The following is a 24,271-nucleotide window of genomic DNA, read 5'->3' on the forward strand; positions in this document are numbered from 1 at the left end:
CCTGTAAGTGGCGCTGTCGTGCCAAAGCAAAAATAGGCGACGAAATGTTGGGCATGCGCACTAATATTTATACATGGTTGCCCTGTGGGTCCATTTTCGTGGTTCAGTCAAATTCAGGTGCTGAACTATGTCGTCGATATTGCTCTGTTCTTCCTGGAGATATTCCAGAAGAAGAAGATTCTGTTGTAAGCCCGACAGCAGGGTGAGTAGCATGAGCAGCAACCATTCAACACAGTACGGCGCCATTGTTGTTGTGATACTGTGTCGCGCATGCGTGTTTAGAGGCGACGCTATGACGCATGCGTGTAAAAAAAAAAATGCGGTTAGAGCTTAAAGATGGAAACGCGAAAACGGCGTTTCAAAATCTTCCCACTCTGAAGGCTGAATAAAAAAAAGATCGTTTACAGACCCCCGAAACGCCGGCTTCGTATGGATGAGAGGCTGGTTTGGTGAAAAATTTGTGCGTTTAGGCCAGGGTTCGGCTTCGTGTGGACGGGGCCTAAGTTTTTATTAAAGTTAGTATGTAAAGACACAAAGTTGTGAAGTATTTACCCTCAAACACATTTCTTTTGTCTGCTGTTTTTTGATCTTTGTTACACATAAATGCCAGCCCGGGGTCTTTCTGCATGGAGTTTGCATGTTCTCCCTGAGCATGCTTGGGTTCTCTCCGGGTACTCCGGCTTCCTCCCACAGTCCAAAAACATGACTTTTAGGTTAATTGGCTTCTCTAAATTCTACTTATGTAAGTGTGTGTGTAAATGGTTGTTTGTCCTGTTTTCTCTGTGTTACCCTGCGATGGACTGGCGACCTGTCCAGGATGTACCCCGCCTCTCGCCCGTAGACAGCTGGAGATAGGCACCAGCACCCCTCGCGACCCCACTTTGGATTAAGCATGTCAGAAAATGCTCATTATGAACCCCAAGATTTTTAGACAAATATGCTTTTCAAAAGCATGAGCAAAATGTAAAACATTTAGTAAGCTGGGCCTCACATTATATCTGACACTATTTCAGAAAAACCATATATCAGTGAAAATCAAACACGGTGGTGTAGATGCGATGATCTGGTGCTTCTATCCTACATTAGAACCTGAAGGACTTGCTGTTATGGATAAAAACCAAGTCTACCAGGAACTGATGGATGCAGAAATTAGTTAATAATCAAATAAAAAGAAGAATCAGACACAAATGTCGACTTAAGGATAATTTTCATAAAGACACTAAAATTTTCTGATAAGTTTTCTTAGCCACAATTTGTTACTGAAAAAGGGTGATTGAATATCAGTTTTAAAAACAGTATTAAGTATTTAAAAATGTTAGACTATATTATCATATTATAAAATGTACCATTTTATATCAGCAAAAAATGTTTTGTAAAATTCATGCAATCTTTTTTTTCAAGTTATTTAAAATATTGCACATAAATAATGTTCATATAATGTGCCTAATGAATAAAATGCTTCTTTTTTTTCTAGTCTGGTCCATTCTGGTCCTGACCGGGGGTCGCCATGCTCTGGTACTGAGCTGTTTTTTGCCACTCGAACAGGCACAAGACTTGGCATCGAAACTCACTTTTTCCGCACCGAGACCACGAAGGATTTATCCATGTGGACCCGACACATCGTCAACGGATGTCACGCATCGGCTGAGATGATCAAAGAAGTCACAACTAGTATGTTTATTTACATCTAAACTTTCATACTGTAAAAACTTTTAGAAAGGGAAACTTTGGACAAGATGGAGACAAAAAAAGAAGCATAGGGTTTCGGAAGGTGCAATGTGAGCTGTCCTGGTCACGTTCTGGGTTTCTGCAGCACTCCCTTAAATTTGTTGTGGCATGCAGTGACATAGCACCTCCACAGAAATTTAAGAGGCTGCCTTGGTGAGTAGAGCTTCAGGTCAAGGAAGTCTGGAGTCACTGCATAAAGCAGTATGTATACATATGACTGCAGACTCCCACATCCTCTGAGATAGAACTGCCTCTTTGATATGATATGACAGCCATATGGAAGATGTGGACAAAGCACTTGCTATTTATAGTAAGGACTTGTGTGTGTGTGTGTGTGTGTGTGTGTGTGTGTGTGTGTGTGTGTGTGTGTGTGTGTGTGTGTGTGTGTGTGTGTGTGTGTGTGTGTGTGTGTGTGTGTGTGTGTGTGTGTGTGTGTGTGTGTGCAAGTGTGTGCAAGTGTGTGTTTGCTGTTTGGCACCGGCTATGCGTTGTTTAGGGAATTTGGGTATGACTGCCCCTCTCTCATGGCCTCCTACTTTCTCAAAACACTAAATGTCCTGGGAATCACTGCTCTCCCCTGGGTCCTCCTCCTCTTTCTGTGTGCCAAATTAAGCTTCACCTCAGATTCTTCTCTCATATCTATGAAACAGCTCGGATCCACCAGCATCTGATGCCCACAGTTGTTTCTCTGTCATTTACCACCAGCTTCTTGTTAAAACCTACCTAGAGTGTTTGCACCCACTGTACCAGGTCTAAAGCGCCTCCAGTAATTGGTGGGGTGTTGCTGATATGTGGGAACCTTGATTTAAAGTGAAAGTAAAGGTTTACAGCTATAAGTTGCTAAACATCTTTTTTGTATTAGTATCACAAGATAAAGTTGAGTATTCTCCACAAGCGTGGTGCAATCAAGCAGGTAGTTTTTCCTCCTTTGTGTGTTTTTGTGTGTGGATACTGTTTGTCTCCTGGCGCTGTGCTCATTCTGTCTCACTCTCAATGTTGATAAGATGTCTAATCAGTCAAAGTACCTGCAGGCATACTCAGAGCTATGCAGTGAGCTTATGTTGGATTTTTGTTACACAGTTTATACTTTAAACACTTGCAGCGACATTGTATTGCTTTTTAAGTGAATGCAGCAACTATTTCCTTGTGTTGTGCATCCACCAGCAGGTTAATGTGTTATGATTGTTTGAATACTTAACTTAGTGTAGCCGATAAATGTTCCTCGTGTACTTTTTGTCCTTTAATCATCAGCTATCTCTAATAATAATAATATATTCATTACTGAACTTCTTTCTTGGGTAGGTTTATTACAAACTGTTCCTGGTGTTCAGCTCTATGTCGGCCTCTCTGCAACTAGGTACAGGCTTAATGGCATATGATTATGAATGTGAAGGGTAATCTTTGATTAATAAATAACGTAGGTATTTACTAGGCTTGTCCCGATCCGATCCACGTATTGGATCGGGACGCCGATATTGGCAAAAAAATGCGTATCGGCAAAGCATGTAAAATGCCGATCCAGACTGCCGATCCAGTTTTAAAAAAAAAAAATCTGGTCCGTATTTTCCAGTTTCGCCGATTGAAACGATCCATTCCACTATTTTGCACCAGTGTTTCCCTGTTTTGCATTTTTATTAAAACTTACAGTAATACTTGCACCTTTAACTGTTTACGGTTTTACTGTTCACTGTGCAATTTCAGATTGCTATTCGTAATTTTGTCCAGTTTGTGTTTATCTCTTAATAAACAGGTAAGTTTGTTGTTACCAAGCATTGTGTTTTATTCAATCTCACCTAATTCAGCTGGCTAGATGTTATCAAGAGTACTAAAACCCTTTTCAACATGAGTCTTACAACTAAGGCTAAATACTTTAACTTAAACTTAAATACATGCTCGGATAGGCTGGTATCGGCCAGTATCGGTATCGGATCGGAAGTCCAAAAACAATATCGGTATCGGATTGGAAGTGCAAAAACCTGGATCGGGACATCTCTAGTATTTACTATGCTAGGCAAAGGTTTAAAATTTTACTACATTTTGTTTTACTTTTTCAAAATGTTACCATAATATGACTCTTTAAGGCTCTCTTAAGGTCCTTAAAACATTTTATTTAGATTTTGGTTGCTTGTGCATCTATTACCTGTCTAGAATCTACCTGCAAATGTTTCTGTTGGCTGAAAGGATATTATTTCTGCAATTTTAAACAAGTTTTGAAGGTGTGGGAGTTTCAGCTATCCTGATATTATGTCAACTTGAAAGTTAGCCATCGTCTTAGAAATATATGTATATATAAAAAAAATTACAACATTTGGTGAAGATTACTGTAGAAGATACAGAAACGTCTGGTTTCATTAAGGCAAGTATCACACATGGTCATTGTTATTTACCAGCCATCGTGGATTTAGTCTTAGTCTTAGTCATCAGGACGAAAACTATTATTAGTCTTAGTCACATTTTAGTCATTACAATATGTGATAATTTTAGTCGGTTTTAGTCGACTAAAGCTTAAAAATGTTTTATTCTAGTTTTAGTCAGTTTTATGTTGCAAAAAAAAGTTAACCTTTACAATTTCAAAATACCAAACAGCTTGTTTAGCAGACTGACAGCTCTTGCCTATATACTACAATATCTGGGTATGGGATGCTGCAGTGTAGTTCATCATTGCTGTTGGGCAGAAAATATAGAATTCAAATAAACTTTTTTATTAATTTAAATCCTACTTTATAAAAAAAATTGTCTCACAAAAGCTGGGAAAATAGCAGATCTAGTTCAACACATCATATTAGTTAACATAGCAGACAGACAAGCTAACAAAATGTACAATAAAGGAATGGTTTTAGACATACAAAGTTTCCATCCAAAGCAAACTCTTCCTGATCTACTACTAATTATGCATTACAGACAGGTCAATAAATTCTTCATTACTACAAAAAAGCAAAGATAAAAAACATTTGTTCTTTCTACTTTGGCAATTTGGGGGTGCACCATCAAACAGGGTGCAGCAGCACGGCTGATACTGCTTAGCAGATTACAGCACAATTATGCATTTTAAATGTCTGACCGACCACCAACTAATCTTAGTTTAGTCTCGTCTCGTTGACTAAATTCACACCCATAATTCTCAAGTTTTCCTCAAGAAAGATCCACGTTTAGCTCGTCGGTTCTCATTATCTTCATGAGAAAGAGTGTCATCAGAATAATTTCATCATCATCTTTGTTGACGAAAACAACACTGCACAAGGTACACTATTTCAGATACACTATTTTATATACACTATACAGAAACATTTACTCTGCTAGTCACTTCTGTAGAAGAATTCGAGCAGCTCAGCAAGGACACGTCTTCCAAAAATGTTTGCTAAAGCATTACCTGCACTCAGAAGATCAGTGACTTCCAGGGTGGTATGCTGACCGGATCTGTAAATATTTATTCACTGCTGAATATTATACAGTCAACTGTTAACATCATAACCAAAGGAAAGTGGTTGGTAACAGATCTATGATGTAAAAACCACAGAGCATACAATGGTCACAGTGTGTGACTTAATAGCTGTAGGTCTCCAAACCTCAAGTGGTCTTTAGGCTAGCTCAAAAAAAGTACAGAGAGATTCTTGGACTAAGGCTCTCTGGCTGAACAGTTACTTTGAAGGTATTGTGGAGAATTTTCTCTAATTTTCTAAAAGACCTGCCCTCTCCATTTAAAAAAAAAATGCGTGTGCAAGAGCATGCATGAGCCCATTTCTCCTTGTGCACGCTCTGTTTAAAAGTTGCTGTTCTCTCTCTCTCTCTCTCTCTCTCTCTCTCTCTCTCTCTCTCTCTCTCTCTCTCTCTCTCTCTCTCTCTCTCTCTCTCTCTCTCTCTCTCTATATATATATATATATATATATATATATATATATATATATATATATATATATATATATATATATATATATATATATATATATATATATATTGAAACACACTGGATTATTTTTGACAATATATATATTATTTTGTAATATGCTATACTTAGACAAAAAATTTCCAAAAGTACCTCCTGCATGTTAATCTGTTTCAACAGTTTGAGCTAATAAGACTGTTAAAGCATTACGAATTGGCCTGTTTTGGTATTCAATAAGATTTTTTTCTTTTTATTATTATATAATGTCTCCATATTCAGAGGGGCAGCCAGCAACTTCAAGACATCAGACAACCTCTACTATCTACAATGTAAATTGATAATATACCTATAATTGAAAAGAAAGTATTGTGAATGTTTGGGCTGATCGAAAAGCTTTCCCAAGCCTCACTTCAAGCATTTTTGCTGAGGCAGAGTTTGGACTGATATGAGTCAATTTTTATTGATCTTCCATACTAAAACAAAAGACAGGATGCAGAAGAAATAATTGTTATCAGTAAACCACTATAATTACATTTTTCCCTCCCAAACATGTAATTCACCAGAAAATTTGCGATCCTTTTTTAGCTGTTAAGGCTAAAAAAGCACAACAGCATCATGGTGTTGCTACACTGACAATGTTTTTACCTCAGCCAGCAGTAGAGCTTTTAAAGCTCCGCACTGGTGTGTTATTTTATTTATCATATACTGTTAAGTATATTCTGAACCACCTGGAAATCATTATAGTTTAAATACTTTGCTAAACTTGGCTGTTGATGAAGATATGCCCTGTAAAACCCATCTTATTAATTTCATTTTTAGAATGATGGATAGATATTAATGTTCTAAGTAATTTACTTTTGACCAAACCTTTGAATTTTATTTGAACCAAATTTCATACAGAGATCTTATTTGAACACCGGTTTATACTCCAGTTTATCAGTTGGATCGTACAGCAGTAGGGGAGTGATTTACTCTGCCATGGGAAGGAGTGTGACTTTGCATATAAAATACATTCAGTCCTGTTTTTAAGCACTTGCCAGGAATCATCTCACTGACCTTGTCAGCATCTTATCTGTAGAACATCCTAAACTCTGATGCTTTATTCATTGTCAGAGCTCACAGTGAAGATTTGCTCTGAAGATAGATTAACACTTAGTCGCTCAACAGGCAGTGGGACATTCTTTAGGGATTATGAAGAGGCGCGTACTTTGTATGGCTCTGAAATCAAAGTACTCTCCCTCCTCTGGCATATTTTATCTAGTGATATGGACTTTTCCGAGGTCAGTCCTATAATTCCAGCAAATAGGAGCCATGCTTGTTCTATTATTTATATTCTATTGACCTACTTGATAAAATGTGTTTGATGTCAGTTATCTTGATTAACACTGTGAAATTAAACAGGATTGACCATATATCACATTTGCTTGTTATACAGACTTCCAGAGTATGCTAGTTAACCCAGCCTACAACTGTGGATTATGATGGACCTGACAATAATTTTAATTTAAAGGTTGGAGGTCGCTGAGCAGAGGAGAAAACATGAGGAAGCAGTCTGGTTGATTTCTAAATCTTAAAACTGATCTAATTACCTATTACTAGTTTAATATAAGTTGGAGAAAAAAGATAGGGAGAAATCAAATTGATTACTGCCTTACTAGTATTTCTGCGGACTGTTGCTACTCTTTAAGTAATGATTTTTATCTATTTGAGTTTGTGTTGAAAACTTATAAGCATTAAACATCTTTTGTGCAGTAAAGCTGGGAGTACACTGTACGAGTTTTTGCCCTTTTCGTGCCGATTCTCCAGTTGTGCGAGATTTTTTTCGATCTTATAAATTTATTGAGCTTATAAATTTTCCTTATAGCTTCTAAAGCCTTTGAAACGGCAATAACAAAACATGTCCTTTTGTGGTTTGTCTTTTGTGTTTTATGTTGCTGTAAAGATTGAGAGTGTGTCAGTTTCCATTTAAAGATGTAGTTTTTTGGGGGGGGTTCATGTCAGCAGTCCTTCATCTTTACCCTCTTGAAATTCTCATCAAATTTGTCATCAGAGTGGATGTTTTAAAACTGGTCTAATTGCATTAGGGGTCACTGGTGTTGACTTGGTGAAAAAGGTAAACATCTTAATGATCTGAAGCTCTTTAAAAGTCAAATTATCTCAGCAGTAGTGGAAAACTATTCTATTATCATGCTGTGTTACTTGCAGTTTTGTGCATTTTTTCAAAAATGTTAGATCCTAATGATCTAAACGATTAAGATGAAAGACCATTAAAAAAAAGAAACGATTTTGTCCTTAAGTAACCTTTTAGCTGCTAGACCTGACATGGTCTCAGAAGTAGTGTAGGTGTTCTCTCTCACTGTCAGACCCTACCCTGATTTATTCACGTACTCTGTTATCGCTGTCTGATCTCCATCTTTTCTTCTGTCTCTTTCACTCAGTGTCAGAAAAAGGGTCTTTGTGCAGCCTGAAAAGCCCCTTTATGTGAGAGTGTATTCTGATGGAAAAGCTGCTTTCCCCACAGAACATCGTTCTCAGATAGAGGAGTGGAGCTTTAGGTCTAATATTCACTCCTGAGCCCAGTAAAGAAGAGCACTCTTTGCTTCATTTACCTACTCATTTGTACCAACAAAAGTTCACACAATTTCACTTTTTATTCATTTTAAAAATGAACAGCAGTTGGAACAAATCTCTGTTTAATTATATATCTATCTTTAGTGATAAGATGTGACGTTTGCAGGGAAGTCTAAATGACCTCTGTGGTCAGCAAGATTAAATTGTTGAAGTATTTCCTTGATTATATAAACATAACATGATATAAAGCGAGCTTTTACAAAGCACTCTTCCATGACTATCACTGTCTTAGTAGGTATTTAGTGTCTAGATAACAGATGTGTTAGTGTGACGCCGGAGCCCCTTAGATGATAATAATGCTCCATTATTGTAATTTTATAACAACATAGTTATATAATAGTATAAATATCAATATAAACATGGTAAATGGTAAATGGCATGTACTTATAAAGCGCCTTTATTCAGGTTAGGAGACCTGACCAAAGCGCTTTACACCACATTCATTCACCCATTCTCACACACACACTGATGGTGGCAAGCTACATTGTAGCCACAGCTGCCCTGGGGCTCACTGACAGAAGCGAGGCTGCCGTACACTGGCGCCACCAGGCCCTCTGACCACCATCAGTAGACAATGCAGGTGAAGTGTCTTGCCCAAGGACACAACGACACTGAAAGTCGGAGCAGGGGCTTGAACCGTCAACCCTTCGATTACAGGGCAAACTCCTACATCCAACGCCACTGTCGCCCTAATGTTTACATTACATATAAACATTAATCAGACTAAACCTTTCATAATTTAGGTTATGTAGAATGGCAAAAACTATTTTTTATTCACTAAATGTCAGAATCATATATTTTTATGTTTTCTTCAGGGCCATTGGTGTGTGTTCTTATTATTTTCCAAGCCTTTCAATGCGAGGTTCTTCTATCTTGAGCAAGGTCCTGACATAGAGGGAGGTTATTTTAAGAGTGGTTAATGGCAACAAGGTCAACGATTTCTAGTGGTTCTGTTAGTTAAGCAGAAAAGAGTGAGTTCAAGTCTCAGCCTTACTAAGTTAGACCAGTTCTATCAGGAGGAACGGGCCAAAATACCAACAAACAAACATGAAAAGCTTGTGATAGAAACTTAAAATGTTTTACAGTTACAAGTTGGACAGTTTAGCAAGCATTGAGGAAACAATATGTTGACCTCTGAAGTTATGAAGCTATTATTAGGTTTTCACTTTTAATGTCCAAGGTGTCTGAAAAAATAAACAAAAATTTAAACTTGTTTTTTGGTCTATTTTTAAAGGTTTATATACACACAACTTCTGCAGATTTTTTTTTGCTTTAAATTTTCATCTCACTCCTCAGTGTACAGGGCAAGATATTCTTCAGTATTTTTAAGTGCCCAGTGCATAACAGTTTCTCCTGAAGACCACTTACATCATAGAAAGGAGAAGTCCCGAAGGTTTCGGCATGCACTGTGCAGCTGATCTAGGAGGCGGATGAAGGGAAAGAAAACCTGGCAGTCCTTTGGTTTGATCTTGCAAACGGGTAGGGGTCAATTCCACACAAGTTGGTGGCAATCTCACTCCAACGATACCATGATATAGGCAAGATGACCTCATACTGGTCTATTATAGCTGTACAAATTTGAGAGTCACCTCTGGAACATTAACATCTACATTTCCTCAGCTTGAGAAGGGCATTATCACTGGATGTACCATTTCAGTGATGTTGTTGAACTTGGCCATGAATATGGTGGTGAAGTAGGCAGTAGATGGTGTAGAGGCACACTCACAAACTCCAGTACACGGCAGCCACCCATCAGAGCATTTATGGATGATCTGACAGTGACATACAACAAATCCCGGGCTGTAGATGGATCCTGTGAGGCCTTGCGCAACTCATCAGCTGGTTACGGATGGACTGCAAACGAGTCAAATCCAGGTCCCTGGTTGTGAGGAGAGGGAAGGATTCAGAACAGTTTCACTTCACTATAGGAGGCATCCCACTCCTATCTGTCACAGACAAACCAGTTAAGAGCCTGGGTAAGATTTACAATTGCACCTTGAAGGACATTACTTCATTTAACCACTGAAGAGTTGGAATCCTGGCTGACGGCAATGAAGAAGTCTTCAAGGCAAGTTTGAAGCCTGAATTTACCAGCATGGAACCATGGAATTTTTCCATGACTCTTTTGGCCACTGCTGGTCTATGACGTGCCAAAGATTACTGCTTAGTGTTTTCGAGAGGAAAGTCAGCATTTCCTCCAGAAGTTGTTGGGCCTACCATGAAGCCTCAGCAGCATCCTTTCACATGGGAAGAACAACAATCTAAAACTCCCCTTCCATAGTCTGACAGAGGAGTTTCTAGTTACCTAAACTAGAGAGGTTCTGCTGTAACAGGAACTGCACTGAAAACAAATTTTCCTCAGTAGGAACAGAAGTGAGAACTGGCAGGAAGTGGAAGGCTTACAGGGCAGTCAGCCAGCCTGTGGTACAACTATGACATGGCAAGCTGGTGGGAACAGTGGCAGCCTTCGGACAGGGCTGAGGAGCTACCAAAGACCTTCCCAGAGAACGTCAGTGACCAGACGTAGCCTTGGTGTCTGAAATAAGGTAAGTAGTCTAGCTGGAGTTCACTGTTCCCTGGGAAGACCAGATGAAGGAGGCCTTTGAGAAAAAGAGGAAAAAGTATAAGGAGTTACCAGGCAAATGCCGGAGCGGAGGATGGAAGACCCGATGAAATCCCTTAGAGGTTGAATGTAGAGGGTTTGTCAGCCAATCTGTAATCAGGGCACTCAGGATGTTGGGAATTAACAGACTATAGATTAGGAAAGACATCACTGACGTGGCAGAAAAGGCATCACGACAAATGTGGATCAAATGGGGGGTGGGGGGTATGGGGTCCGTGGGGGTCCGTGGGCTATACTTTGAAACAAGCTTGTTCAACCTCAGCTGGGTCACTTGGGCGAATGTGTCTTTTGTGAGACCCTAAACACCAGTGTTTAGGGTCTCACCACTGATGATGTGTCTAAGGTGCACCAAGGATTTTTGCAAAAACATTCTCTCTGAACAAAGTTGATCTGGTAAATTCTTCATTCTAGACTGACTGTTTTCAGGGGACAACTGCTACCACTGTATGTGGTGATCAGCTTACAAGCAGTGATTGTAATTGTGAATAAGTTCATCAACATGCTTATAAATGAATCCTCTTGCTGAAATGTTGGTATGTCATGAAGTCAATTACAGCATTACTATATCTGTCACATGTATGTTAAGCCAGCAACTTAGTTTATCAGTATTTTTATGGATTTATGACATTGTCTGTATTGTAACCATTTGCTGGATGAGATAAATTAGTAAGAATGTTTTATCCAATCTTTTCTGTTGATTTTTGGTTCAACACAAACAGACTTTAGCTTGATGCTATGTAAGGTCAAGAAAAAAGAAAAATAAGCATATATATATATATATATATATATATATATATACACTATATTGCCAAAAGTATTTGCTCACCCATCCAAATTATTGGAATCAGGTGTTCCAATCACTTCCATGGCCACAGGTGTATAAATTCAAGCACCTAGGCATGCAGACTGTTTTTACAAACATTTGTGAAAGAATGGGTCGCTCTCAGGAGCTCAGTGAATTCCAGCGTGGAACTGTGATAGGATGCCACCTGTGCAACAAATCCAGTCGTGAAATTTCCTCGCTCCTAAATATTCCACAGTCAACTGTCAGCTGTATTATAAGAAAATGGAAGTGTTTGGGAACGACAGCAACTCAGCCACGAAGTGGTAGGCCACGTAAACTGACGGAGCGGGGTCAGCGGATGCTGACGCGCATAGTGCGAAGAGGTCGCCAACTTTCTGCAGAGTCAATCACTACAGACCTCCAAACTTCATGTAGCTCAAGAACAGTGCGCAGAGAGCTTCATGGAATGGGTTTCCATGGGCGAGCAGCTGCATCCAAGCCATACATCACCAAGTGCAATGCAAAGCGTCGGATGCGGTGGTGTAAAGCACGCCGCCACTGGACTCTAGAGCAGTGGAGACGCGTTCTCTGGAGTGACGAATCGCGCTTCTCCATCTGGCAATCTGATGGACGGGTCTGGGTTTGGCGGTTGCCAGGAGAACGGTACTTGTCTGACTGCATTGTGCCAAGTGTAAAGTTTGGTGGAGGGGGGATTATGGTGTGGGGTTGTTTTTCAGGAGCTGGGCTTGGCCCCTTAGTTCCAGTGAAAGGAACTCTGAATGCTTCAGCATACCAAGACATTTTGGACAATTCCATGCTCCCAACTTTGTGGGAACAGTTTGGAGCTGGCCCCTTCCTCTTCCAACATGACTGTGCACCAGTGCACAAAGCAAGGTCCATAAAGACATGGATGACAGAGTCTGGTGTGGATGAACTTGACTGGCCTGCACAGAGTCCTGACCTCAACCCGATAGAACACCTTTGGGATGAATTAGAGCGGAGACTGAGAGCCAGGCCTTCTCGTCCAACATCAGTGTGCGACCTCACAAATGCGCTTCTGGAAGAATGGTCAAAAATTCCCATAAACACACTCCTAAACCTTGTGGACAGCCTTCCCAGAAGAGTTGAAGCTGTTCTAGCTGCAAAGGGTGGACCGACGTCATATTGAACCCTATGGATTAGGAACGGGATGTCACTTAAGCTCATATGTGAGTCAAGGCAGGTGAGCAAATACTTTTGGCAATATAGTGTATATATACATTTAACTCATAACCACCTGCACATAAGTTTCTTCATCACACCTTGGTTTTTTTTTTTTTTTTTTGCACCAGCATTACAGTCTACTGACTTTAGTTGTCATGTTTCAACAGACATGTATCACCTCCTCTATACACACAGTCAAATGCACACCTCATCTTATGCTCTAGCTTTTGAGCAAACAGTGGAGAAATAACAGCTACTCTGGCTTGTCTCTTTGTCAAACAAACTCACAGCTTGGTAGATCAGATGTCCTTCAGACAGGAGCTCACTGTGCGCTTAAACTTTCCAGCATGATACCTCAATGTCTGCCATCGCCAGGATTTGAGTACTTGGCTGTTTTTGACAAATAAAATTAAGTGTGCCACAATATAACTGCGTGGGTCTGAGACAAAGATGATAGAAGCAACACTTAAAATAAGAGGGTTGATAAAGATGGTGGGACTCGCTCAGCTTGGAGGCAAGACGCCTGCTGTGAGGAGAGGAGAGGATAGCTGGAAATAAGTCGCAAGGAATGGTGTACATCAGAGAAACTGCACTCTGCTTACAGCAAGTTCTCTAGAATTAGAACATATGTTAGGGAAATGTTGCAACCTGGAAGTCAATCGTGAAGTAACACAAAATATGTGCAAGGTAATTATAAAGTCATTTTACTAAGCTCTAATATTCCCTAAACAGTGCCACTTTTTTCTTGTTACAACCACATATAAAAATTTGAGGACTGCAGCATTCATTTGAATTCAACTATCATTGCTTGGAATGCAGTCCTGGGCCACTAGATGCCCATGGAAATCATCTAAATAGTAAATGGTATCCCACAGAGTTTTTTAAAATGGAATCACTTAATAGGGTGAGAAAACAGGAAGAGCAACACCATGCCAAGCAGAAAGGATATGCATGTAAGGTGTTAAGAAAGGTTAAGAAAGAAAACATTACCACGAGATGTTACCTACTGTAACCTGGGAAGAGGATTTAATTTGCCAAAACACAGTACTGAGCACAAATGAAATATGAATAGGCTCCTGGTAAATTAAAACCAAGATGTATTTATTTTGATTTGTTACTTTCTAGCACAACAGTGTAGGAAATTAGACTCAAGGTTCTATTGGAAGGTGGCAGCATCCTGCTGTGGGAACTTTTTCTTCAGCAGGGACAGAGAAGTTAGTTAGATATAATTCAAAGATTTGTGGATCTTGAAGACTTGTGAATTGTACACTGCAAAAAATATAAATCTCAATAAGTTATTTTTTCTTAAAATAAGTGTGTTTTTCCTTGATTTGAGGAGATAAGTAAGACACTTTGCCAATGGAACAAGACAATTTCCTTTTAAAATAAGAAAAAACTATTTTATCGTCTTATTTCAAGTAAATATTATCTAACTATCTTATTTTAAGAGTGAAAATACTCATTCCATTGGCAAATCATCTTATTTACCTGCTCAAATTAAGGCTAAATATACTTAATTTAAGCCATTTTTTACTTATTTCTGGATTGTTTTTGCAGTGTACAGAGCTAAAACTTCCAGAACAGTATGGTTTGACTTAAAAGGATATATATTCTAAAATGACACAGTCAAATTTATGGCAAAACTTTAAAAACCACAGTTACACAAATCCCCAACAAAAGCTATTAAGCAATTTAGTTGTGAAAAAACTTGTACATTTGATGTTTTCTTTCATTTATGATATACATTCTTTTTCAGTAAATCAGAATACCCAGTAAGATTAGGTTATTTTGTCTGATGACTTGTATAAAAATATCCTTAAACTGGCACTTACCATACTTTTGATCTGTCCCCCATTTTGTCTACAAAATCATAATTTAATATTTTAGTCTTAACTTCAAGTTTTTATTCACTGGACGCAGAAAATCATCACAGCTAATAGAAATAAAGGCTTTTTTACTTAGTAGAACTTTTTTCAGCAATGTTCAATTTTGTTTAATATAAATGTATTTAAACCAGTTTCTATGTCAACCATTTTGACATAACAGATTGGAAAGAGTTTGACACAGATTGAAAGCAGTAGATCAATGACACTTTAATAAATGCAATAATCTGTTGTCCAGGTTGCCTGTACCGAAGTCAGGAGTGCCGGCTGGTGATTCACTACGAAAAGGGCTTCTCTGTGCTGGCTGACCCAAAAGGAAGATATGGGGAAGATGGTGAAGAACGAGTAATTGACACATCGGTCAAGCCCCAGGTGCTCCTTTCCTACCCCTTTGAAAAACTAAAAATGTCTGCTGATGACGGCGTGCGCATGCTCTGTCTGGACTTTGGAGGAGAGGAGGGGGAAATTGTAAGTTTTCAAAAAATGTTTAAATATACTTAGACTTCAATGTGGTTTTCTTCTATACTTGTTCAATTAAATGCGAAAACTGATAAATGACATTGGCATCTTCTGAGGAGAAAATGATCAATTCTTAGTGATAAACGGCGCTCCCTGATTTATTTATTTTTTTCAATAGTCATAAGCTCTTTGTTTTTTTCTTTATATTTTTCAGGTTATAAATTTACTTATTTTTCTTGATTTAGCTCTCCTATTTAACGGGAGCTCAGACTCCTGTATATTTAAAAAGAAATAATGATAAAACGATTGATGGAAACTTTGTCGTAAAAACTCCCTATTTTGTTTAGACAGATGAACATTTTATTTTGTTGTTCAAGGTCTTGCTGAAACATTAGTCCCCTAATCGTGGAGATGTTATTTAGGTTATAGAAGGCTGACTTTGTTTCCATCTTTATGTTCCTCTAAAGGTTCAGGTCTGAGTCTCTCGTAACACCAAGATATAGAGTCTGATCTGTGGTTTCTGACTCTATTTACTAAAGCTTTTATAGATGCTTTTCCTTTGAAATTTAAAACTATCACATCAGTTTTTTTGCTTGACTCAGATGAAGAAAATTTTGGCAGAACCACTGCTTTGATGTCTTCTATGCATTTAACCTGCGTTTTAATGGGTCCATAGTCCCCTGGTAACATCAGTGTGTAGCTGTGTTTCATCTGCATAGTTATAGTAATATAGGTTGTTTAATATAATCTGAGTTGGGGGAACCATGTAGATATTAAATAGGAGAGGACCTTAGATGGAACCTTGGGGAGCACCACATGTGATTCTTTGCTCTCTGATGTGTAGGACACAAAAACGTCCCTATCCTTTAAGTAGGATTTAAACCCATCCAGTCCTGCACCCGAGCCAGTTTTTCCAGGTTTTCGAATAAAATCTCGTGATAAACAGTATCAAACAGTGGAAAACATCAAAGCGAATGGTCATTTTTAGGAAGTTAACTGCTGAAACACAGCTTCAATTATCTAACTGTGGTTCTGCAGCAGCAGCTACAGGCCAAAGTTTGTTTCCCTTTGTTCTGAGGTTGAAGGCCATATTTTAACAGCAAAAAAAAAAAAAAAAACCTGAAACGCTAAGAATTCTATTGAATTGTCTCATTAGCAATTTTCAGGAATTTAAAAAGTACAAATAATTTAATTAAGTCATGTAGTGACCAAAGTAGTGGTTATGTGTCCTTTTCACTCATCGATTGTAAATATATTAGGGCTGAAAGAAAAAGATAAATCATGATTAATCGATTATTTAAATAATCGTCAACTAATTTAGTAATCAGTTAATCATTCATTGGAATTTAGTGATTCTAAAACAAACCACCTAAAGCACCAGTTATACCAAAATTTAGATCAAAATCTTTTTCGTCTGTCCATATGCTCTATCCAGATTTCCTCAAGTGGAAAAGCTTTATTTTCACTTAGTCTAATTTCACAAATTATCTTCTTTAAGGAACCTATTGCTATCCGATTATTAATCGATTAATGGAAAAAATAATCGACAGACTAATCGATTTGAAAAATAATTGTTGGTTGCAGCCTTAAATATATGGTTCCAACTGTATGACGTTGACATAAATGTTTTTTGCATTTAATCCATAAACTTTATCATAATATTTTAGACCTCAGATGATTTTACATACCACATGCAGGAGGGGACATGTGGAGATTGCTGATGAGAAAAGGCAAATTAACTTTTCTATTAGTATCCAATATCCCACTGAGGTAATTCAAAAGAAAAACATGATTATTTTTTTTCTAAACATTCCTATGCATTCATTCCATAATAGCATTTTTGATTGAAAAAATAATTGTAAATTTATCAATTCAGAATGACTTTAAATATCAATCAAACCCAGAGTGTGCTGGGATGCTTTGTGAGTCCAATGAGAACTGACTCAGTCTGCCTCTAAGGGGGGTCTGCAAGATAAAGCAAGTAACAAACTATGTTATAAAATGTATTTGACAAGATGTAAACAAGTTCACCTAAATTTGAATTATGGCACTTTAGAAAATAACATCTAGCATGAGATGTACTTCTTTAACTAGATCTACAGAAGCAATTCAGAAGAGGTTTTCTTAGAGAATAGCCTGTCGCTGACTGTGAGGCTTTTAATCTGTTTGCAGCAGCATGAATGAAGGGCTGCTGGCCCATGGGAGCAAATTAATTAGCTTCTATCTTTGTGATGAGTTTAGTTTTCATTATTTACCATGCTCACCTCAAATTTATTAACATGTAGTTGGCTATTTATCTTATTTATTTTATCTACCAAGAGGCCTGCTGTTTTATTATTCATAATGTGTAGAGCTGCCGCTGTATAGTAGCTTAAAAGTCACTCTGAATGCAGTCTCCCTGTGCTCCTTTGATTTGAAAAAAGAAGAAACTGAAGTGATTTATATTAATGCTTCAGACTTGAACAGTTCTTATATACAGTCCTCAGACAGGATCGCTCAGTTGTGACTGCTCTCTTTATGCTCAGGGCAAATAAGCCAAGACTTCTGAGCACTGATTCAAACCCCTCTGTTGGCTACTTGAGCAGAAAAGATTTCTGTCTGTATCATTTCCAAAACCAAGCACAGTTTCCGACAAGCTTCTATAAACAATCCTGAGGCACTTGTGGATGCAGCTGACGGCTATTTGCTCAATGTTCGAAAGTCAGCTGGGATTTTTTTTTTTCACTGTTTACTATAACGTCATGTTGGCAGGAAATGTGTGTTTTTAATTTAGCGGTCTCACCCAATCTACCCATTTTGGAAACATTTTCTGGCTGGTTAAGATTTGCTGGTCAGCCATGAATTTGTTTCACTTGAACAAAGTTAACATTTTTTTATTTTTATTTTTTTATTTATGAACTGACCAAAGAAAAAATACAACTTTTCTTTAGATTGTGATTTTGGTTACAGGATCTTCTTCACATTTCTATTTAAATATCAGTGTTTATTTAACTTTTCCATGGTGCACATCTGGAGTGTGGGACAAAAAAACCTTAGCATGATGGATAAAGAAATAAATATATGAATTATACATTTTTATAAATAGAAAAAAACTACTAAAATGAAAGTAGATTCATTAGAGTAGTTCATTACAATAGCTTTGTCCGGCAAACTTAGAATACTTGCAGTACATTATTTTATTCTGATTTTCATCTTATTTTATTCCTATATCATATTTGTACTTACAATTTTATTTACCTCTGTTGTGTAAACGGTTGCAGTGGAAGAAAAAAAGTATAAAGTGATTCTGATTCTGAAAACATTTTTTATCTTGGAACAGAGGTTTATTTTAAATTTTCATCTCTTTAGCCAGTTTCTCACCATGATTATTCTGCCAGTTAATTTATTGTTTTTTCTTTCTGTTTCCAGCAACTGGATCTTCACTCATGTCCAAAACCGATCGTCTTCATCGTCCACTCTTTCCTGTCTGCTAAGATCTCCCGCCTGGGTCTGGTGGCCTGATCAATTCCTTAAAAGGACTTCCAAAGTCCTTTGGAAACCAATCCCATCTAGTTTCTTCATCTGGCTAAAGCAGCACACCACCTCAAACTCCTTCATTTGGAAAACCAAACTGAATGTAGCCTTTATTTGTAATTTTAGCTTTTCTGTGTTGTAGCAGGTGCCTGAAACTGGTTACACTTCAGATATATCTTGGAGCGGGGTTAATGACTCCATGTTAAGGCTCCCAGAAGGTGAACCTTGGCTGAAGAACCAGAGGGAAGAATGTGAACCGGACTCAGATAATTGACATAAAGACATACCAACAAACTGACAAGAGAACATTGGGCATTAATGTCACGTCCAGGATGGGAAGGACTGGCCGCATGTAGCTGGATGGAGACGAATTCACTTTTAATTCAATCTAAATGTAACAGCAACCTGCCTTCCATTTACCAGTTATATCATTTATTTACCATCAGCTCTAAAGGAACATTCCTAATTTCACTTGTCATCCGTCTTCCTCAAACACATGACACACCGTGGAGAAACTTTGCACATTAGTCTTTATTAGTCCCCCACCCCACCCCCCAGGGATGTCTCGTTATCAGTGTCAGCATTCATCATCCAGGCAGGGGATGGGAGGGGGTCAACTTTTTCCACCAAATAATGACTCACTGAGATTTAAACTATCGCTGCATTCGTTTAACAGCTTGCTCATGATAACCAGACTGTGATTTTAAGGTTTTTAGGTGTGACAGATAAACATGAGGGTTTTGGATCTGCAGGACCTTAAAATATAGACTGATTTTGCCTGCAGAGAGGAAAACACTAGACTGAGTTTTGAAATGATCGAAGATAAACATTTGATATTTCAGGTAAATTATTATTAACTTTTCAAAGCATTAAGTACATAATTGATTTAGTCATGGTACATATATAGAATATAACAGAAATAATTTATTTTTTTAAAAACCCCTTATACTAAATCTTGAGATTAGATCAGGAACATGTAAGACAAATTCAAATGTTCTTTCAATATGCACAGTTGTAAAAGCTCAGGTGGTTAAACTGAAAGAGGCCCTCATGCACTGCATGGCAGTGAAACAGCCCTCTGCTGTGTTTCGTATGCCTCTGTCATAAAGTTTTCCAATGACTTAATTTTCTTTAATCACATTGATCCTTTTTTAACATTTAATTGAAGTTTGTTAATTCACATGGGGTGAATTAACTATTTTAACGAATTGGCAAACTTATTGACTATTTTACTAGTAGCATAGGCCCATATAATCTCCACTAGAAAGGAAACTAACTTATTCCACTAACTTATTTCTGGAAAGAACAGTTCATACTGCAAAATATCAAATACAAGACTGCTGGGATGTCATCATAGGCCCCTCCCACTGCAACCTTTGTCTCTTCCTGTTGCAGCCCTGACAGAGAGAACAGGGCTAATGTATTAGCCTTTAATTCTTCTTGTATAATATTTTACAAGACTGGTTCACTCAGAGTCCTGGATCTTCTCTTAAATATTCTACTTTTGCCCACTCTTCTTTTTATTAGGTTTGAGTTTTGTTTTGGTTTATGGTCCTGAATCCGGACTCTTTAAAAAAAAAAAAAAAACTTGGACAAACAGTCAGATTTACCCGGTTCTTTTAAAAACCTCAATTATGTCAGACACTCTAACAGTATCACAGGTCCTTTGCCATACTTAATTAGTCAACTTTGATGTCCCAGTTTTGCTAAGCAAACCCAATGCATTTATGATAGATTTGGTTGGATGTGCAATATTTTTTTTTTCTAGCTTGTGTTAACAGACAACTCTTTGATAAATACATGGTGCCTAATGGCTGTTATAGAGATGTTCTGACTTCAAGTTGCCAACTGGCTTCAGATCAAAGTTAGAGGTTTGGAGGTTATCGTAAACCCCAACATCCTCTTTACTCACACAAGATAACTTGGTATCCAGTCTAATGACATGATGCAACTTCGACCTCACATAATATTCAAACCACAGGGAAACAAATAGTCATGAGTTATAGACACTGTGAAACATTGCGTTTATAATGAAACATGAATTTAAGGACTAACGTTTATGGGAGACTTGGTGTATCTGGTTAGTTAGACTGACACCTGTTTTTACATCCCTATACCTGACAGATGCAACTGTTCATGGATAGTGATGGGAAAATGTGAAGATGGTAAAGAAAGAAGGAACAAAATATGAATGAATCAAACTAATAACACAATTTTCATCAATGTTGCTGGAAAACATATTTTACTCCAACCCTGTCCCAAAATGAAGAAACAAATCATTCAAAAGCTAAATAGACACTTCAAAGATTTTTCAATCAGTTTGCCTTTGACAGAAATAGATGAAATGTAAATGTGTGATTGAAGGAAAACACTAGAGTAGATAATCCTGGTACTCTAAAGAAAAACTACTGCATTTCATTCTTGAATGAAAATATATAAACTAGAACATAATTTTGGTTTATTTTTAACATTTTTGACATGTTCGGGGGCTATCCTTCAAACTGGAAACGTTCTGGGTTCAGGCCTGTTTTCTTTTTTTTTTCTGTTTTACATTACAGATGATGTTGTTTGGTTTTGTCCATTTTAGTTTAACAAGTTGGCTTGAAAGGTCTAAAACGGAGTAATCTCAAATGTGATAAAATCTGGTTGAGAAACAATTACCTATTTCTCAAATTGCTTATATTCAGCTAAGTTTTCTGTCCATGGAGTGGCTCATTATTTCTGAGAGGATAATTCATCAACTCCAATATTTCTAGTCCAGGACTAAAAACAGTCGCACTGTTTCAGCTTCACATTCATCAAGATAAAATTTGCTATTACTTATTTGATTGATTGCCAGCTTTAATAACAAAGATAAGACTCCTTAAAAAAAGAAGGCATCACAGTGTTTGGTCCTTTGTCAGCCCCACTGCATCGAGGTTTCTTTTCATATCTGTGGAATGGTGCGTCTCTGACGGGGCTACCTGCAAGATCTCTTTTTCTTGCAGAGACTTGAGGACAATAGATGTTGGAATTTAAGGATAAATCAACTAAAAACTGAGCATTATGAGCAATAAAGCTTCTGTGGTGGTAACATCAAATGCTCAGCCGTCTGCAGATACATACCACACACACACAGTGTATAAAATGATATATGCATAACAGTCCTACCACACTGTTAAAAAAGCTATATGAATTTTTGATGTATGTAAAAAATTTGTAACACTGAAGAATCCAGCACTTGCTGAGAAAGTAAGTTAGAGGGAAGCTCTGTGATTAAAAAGCTGCTTTCATATGTAGAGCTCTGATGCCTTCGGCAGCTACTGTACTGTCACTCAGAATGATGATGCTTACTTTTTCATTCAGATGTTGCACATAAATCCTGTGATAAATAACAGTTGATTGGTTGTTTTTGTATTCAACTGTGATTTATTATTTTTCATCAACAGCAAACAAATCACCTCCTCTATCATAAAGATGTAAATTAAACCTGTTTGCTAATAATACTGACTCTTGGTTTTGTTTTCTATTTGATACTACAGTGTCTTGCAAGGTATTTATACCCTTTGGACCTTTTCATGGTTTGTCTTGATGGATAAACAAGCTGTTGGTGCCATCTTGCACATGAGATTTTATTTCTTTTATGTTGAATCTCAGTGGGATTGGATGGTCATTTATAGAGTTTTTGAATCAGATTTTAAACTATCTGGGCAATGTGCTTTTGCTTTAATTTCTACCTTTACACTGTAGGCTTTGGTTATTTGTTTGGAGCAGGAAGATAGATCTCTACCTTAGTATCAAGTTCACTGTGGCCTCTATACATTTTCTCATAAATAATTTGGTAAATAAGGATAGTTAATAACTGTGAGCATTGCATCTGGTCTGGTTTCTGAGAATGAATTAATCAGATATACAAAAATATAAATATGCATACAGATGCTGGCATTTAACCCCTTGAATACTGTGAAAACAAATTAAGATTTAAAATTACACCTGACATATGTGACTCTGCGGGAGTACTACAACAGCAGGTATTAATTTTTAACCCCACCCATTAATGGCCGGCATCATTGGAAACTAGAGGCTCAGACCTTTCCAAGGAGGGGTCGGAGGTAATTGTGCGACCATTTCAGCTGATGTAACCGGCATTTGTTACATAAGCTTGCTCTGTTATTCTTATTTTCTATTCAGTTTGAAGATATTATTGTGTGTTCAGTGGTAAATTTCAATTAAACAACGGCTAAATCTTAGGAGCAAAGACTGCTTTATGCAGGTATTTTACAGTGTTTTGGGGAGGCTAAATATCTTTCATTTTTTTTCTATGTTTAATCACTTATAAATCAGACATGGTGACATTTAAAATAGTGGTTCCACCTGAAAAATATTCCTCAATGCCTTTCTATCATACAAATAAAAACAATTGTATTTCCAATTTATAGTTTTGGAAGCTGTCCTTACTTTAATTCACATATGTAATATCAGGCTGAATTTGCTCCTAAGACCCTCTTGGCATAAAGGGATTCAAATAAGAATAAAAACGAGTTAAAAAATATTAGTAAAAAAATAAAAGGAATGCATATTTCCATATCACATTTTGCATAACACAAAGCTAACGAAATCTATTCATTTTCCCACCTGCACCACAGATCACTGCAGATATCTTCTGAGTTTTCATGGGCCTCTTGGCTGCTTTTCTGATTAAAGGGTTCCAAGTTTTCATTTGCAGATGACAAACTGAACTGTGCTCCATGAGATCCTGTTTTTTCATCCTTCCAGTTTTGAGTCCTGAACCTTCTGCTTTGTTCCTTGCAAACATCTGAGGCCGTCACAAAGAAGCTGGTTTTGTACTTAGATGAAATCAAATCACAAGTGGACTTTATTGTTCATAATTATGATCTGAAAGGAAGAGGTTGAACTGTATTTTACTTAGATGTTTTTGGTTATTGTGAGTTATCTAAATCTATGCTGCTCTCTTGATGGTATTTGTAAAAAAAAAAAAAAAAAAAAAAAGTTAAACGCATTTTTTTCCCTCCGTTTCATAATAAAGCACTTTCTTTTGGATCGTCACATCAATTCCTATTAAAATAAACTAGAGTTGGTGGTTGTAATTTGACCAATTGTGAAACAAATTTCCATCTACATTTTTTAATAAATAAGCTGTTGCTGTAAAAAGCTTAAAAGGGTACAAATTAAGTCAAATCTTTTTAGCAAACTTGCTCATTTATGTAAGACAAAGAAGCAGTATTTTATTCCTGGAGCAGTTAAAATGAATGGGCTGTGCTAATTTACAGCCTGTTCAGCTGGATTAGAAGGAGTTTCCATGTGGGCTCCCCAGCCAAAGGAATCCATGCAGAGTTTGAGATGTAGGCAGCACTTAACAGAGCTGTAATTCCTGACATTGTTTACTCGCCTCCAAGGTAATGAGTTGGCATCCTTACCGTCTCCCCTACCCTCACACAGACAGACTGATGGCTGCATTAATGTTAATGACGGCAGGAGGTTTTAGACCTCAGCACTGGAGTCATTTTTTTGAAATTGTTTACAGCTTGACATTCCTCACCAGCGTATTAGCCCACCTACTCGTA

The 24,271-nt window shown here is 37.5% G+C and overlaps 1 protein-coding gene across 1 annotated transcript in view; it reads left to right on the plus strand.

Moving 5' to 3' along the window:
• The window catches only part of sntb1 (syntrophin, basic 1), a 70,521-nt gene extending 48,325 nt beyond the window's left edge, over positions 1-22,196 (plus strand). The window contains exons 6-8 of the mRNA XM_038297387.1: positions 1,475-1,671; positions 14,974-15,203; positions 18,603-22,196. Coding sequence (XP_038153315.1) covers positions 1,475-1,671; positions 14,974-15,203; positions 18,603-18,695 — 520 coding nt within the window. The 3' untranslated portion in view covers positions 18,696-22,196. The remainder of the gene's footprint in view (positions 1-1,474; positions 1,672-14,973; positions 15,204-18,602) is intronic.
• The last annotated feature ends 2,075 nt before the right edge of the window (positions 22,197-24,271 follow it).

Source organism: Cyprinodon tularosa, unplaced genomic scaffold (genome assembly GCF_016077235.1).
Source record: "Cyprinodon tularosa strain WSP-4 unplaced genomic scaffold, ASM1607723v1 ctg387, whole genome shotgun sequence".
In the NCBI taxonomy this organism is placed as follows: Eukaryota; Metazoa; Chordata; class Actinopteri; order Cyprinodontiformes; family Cyprinodontidae; genus Cyprinodon; species Cyprinodon tularosa.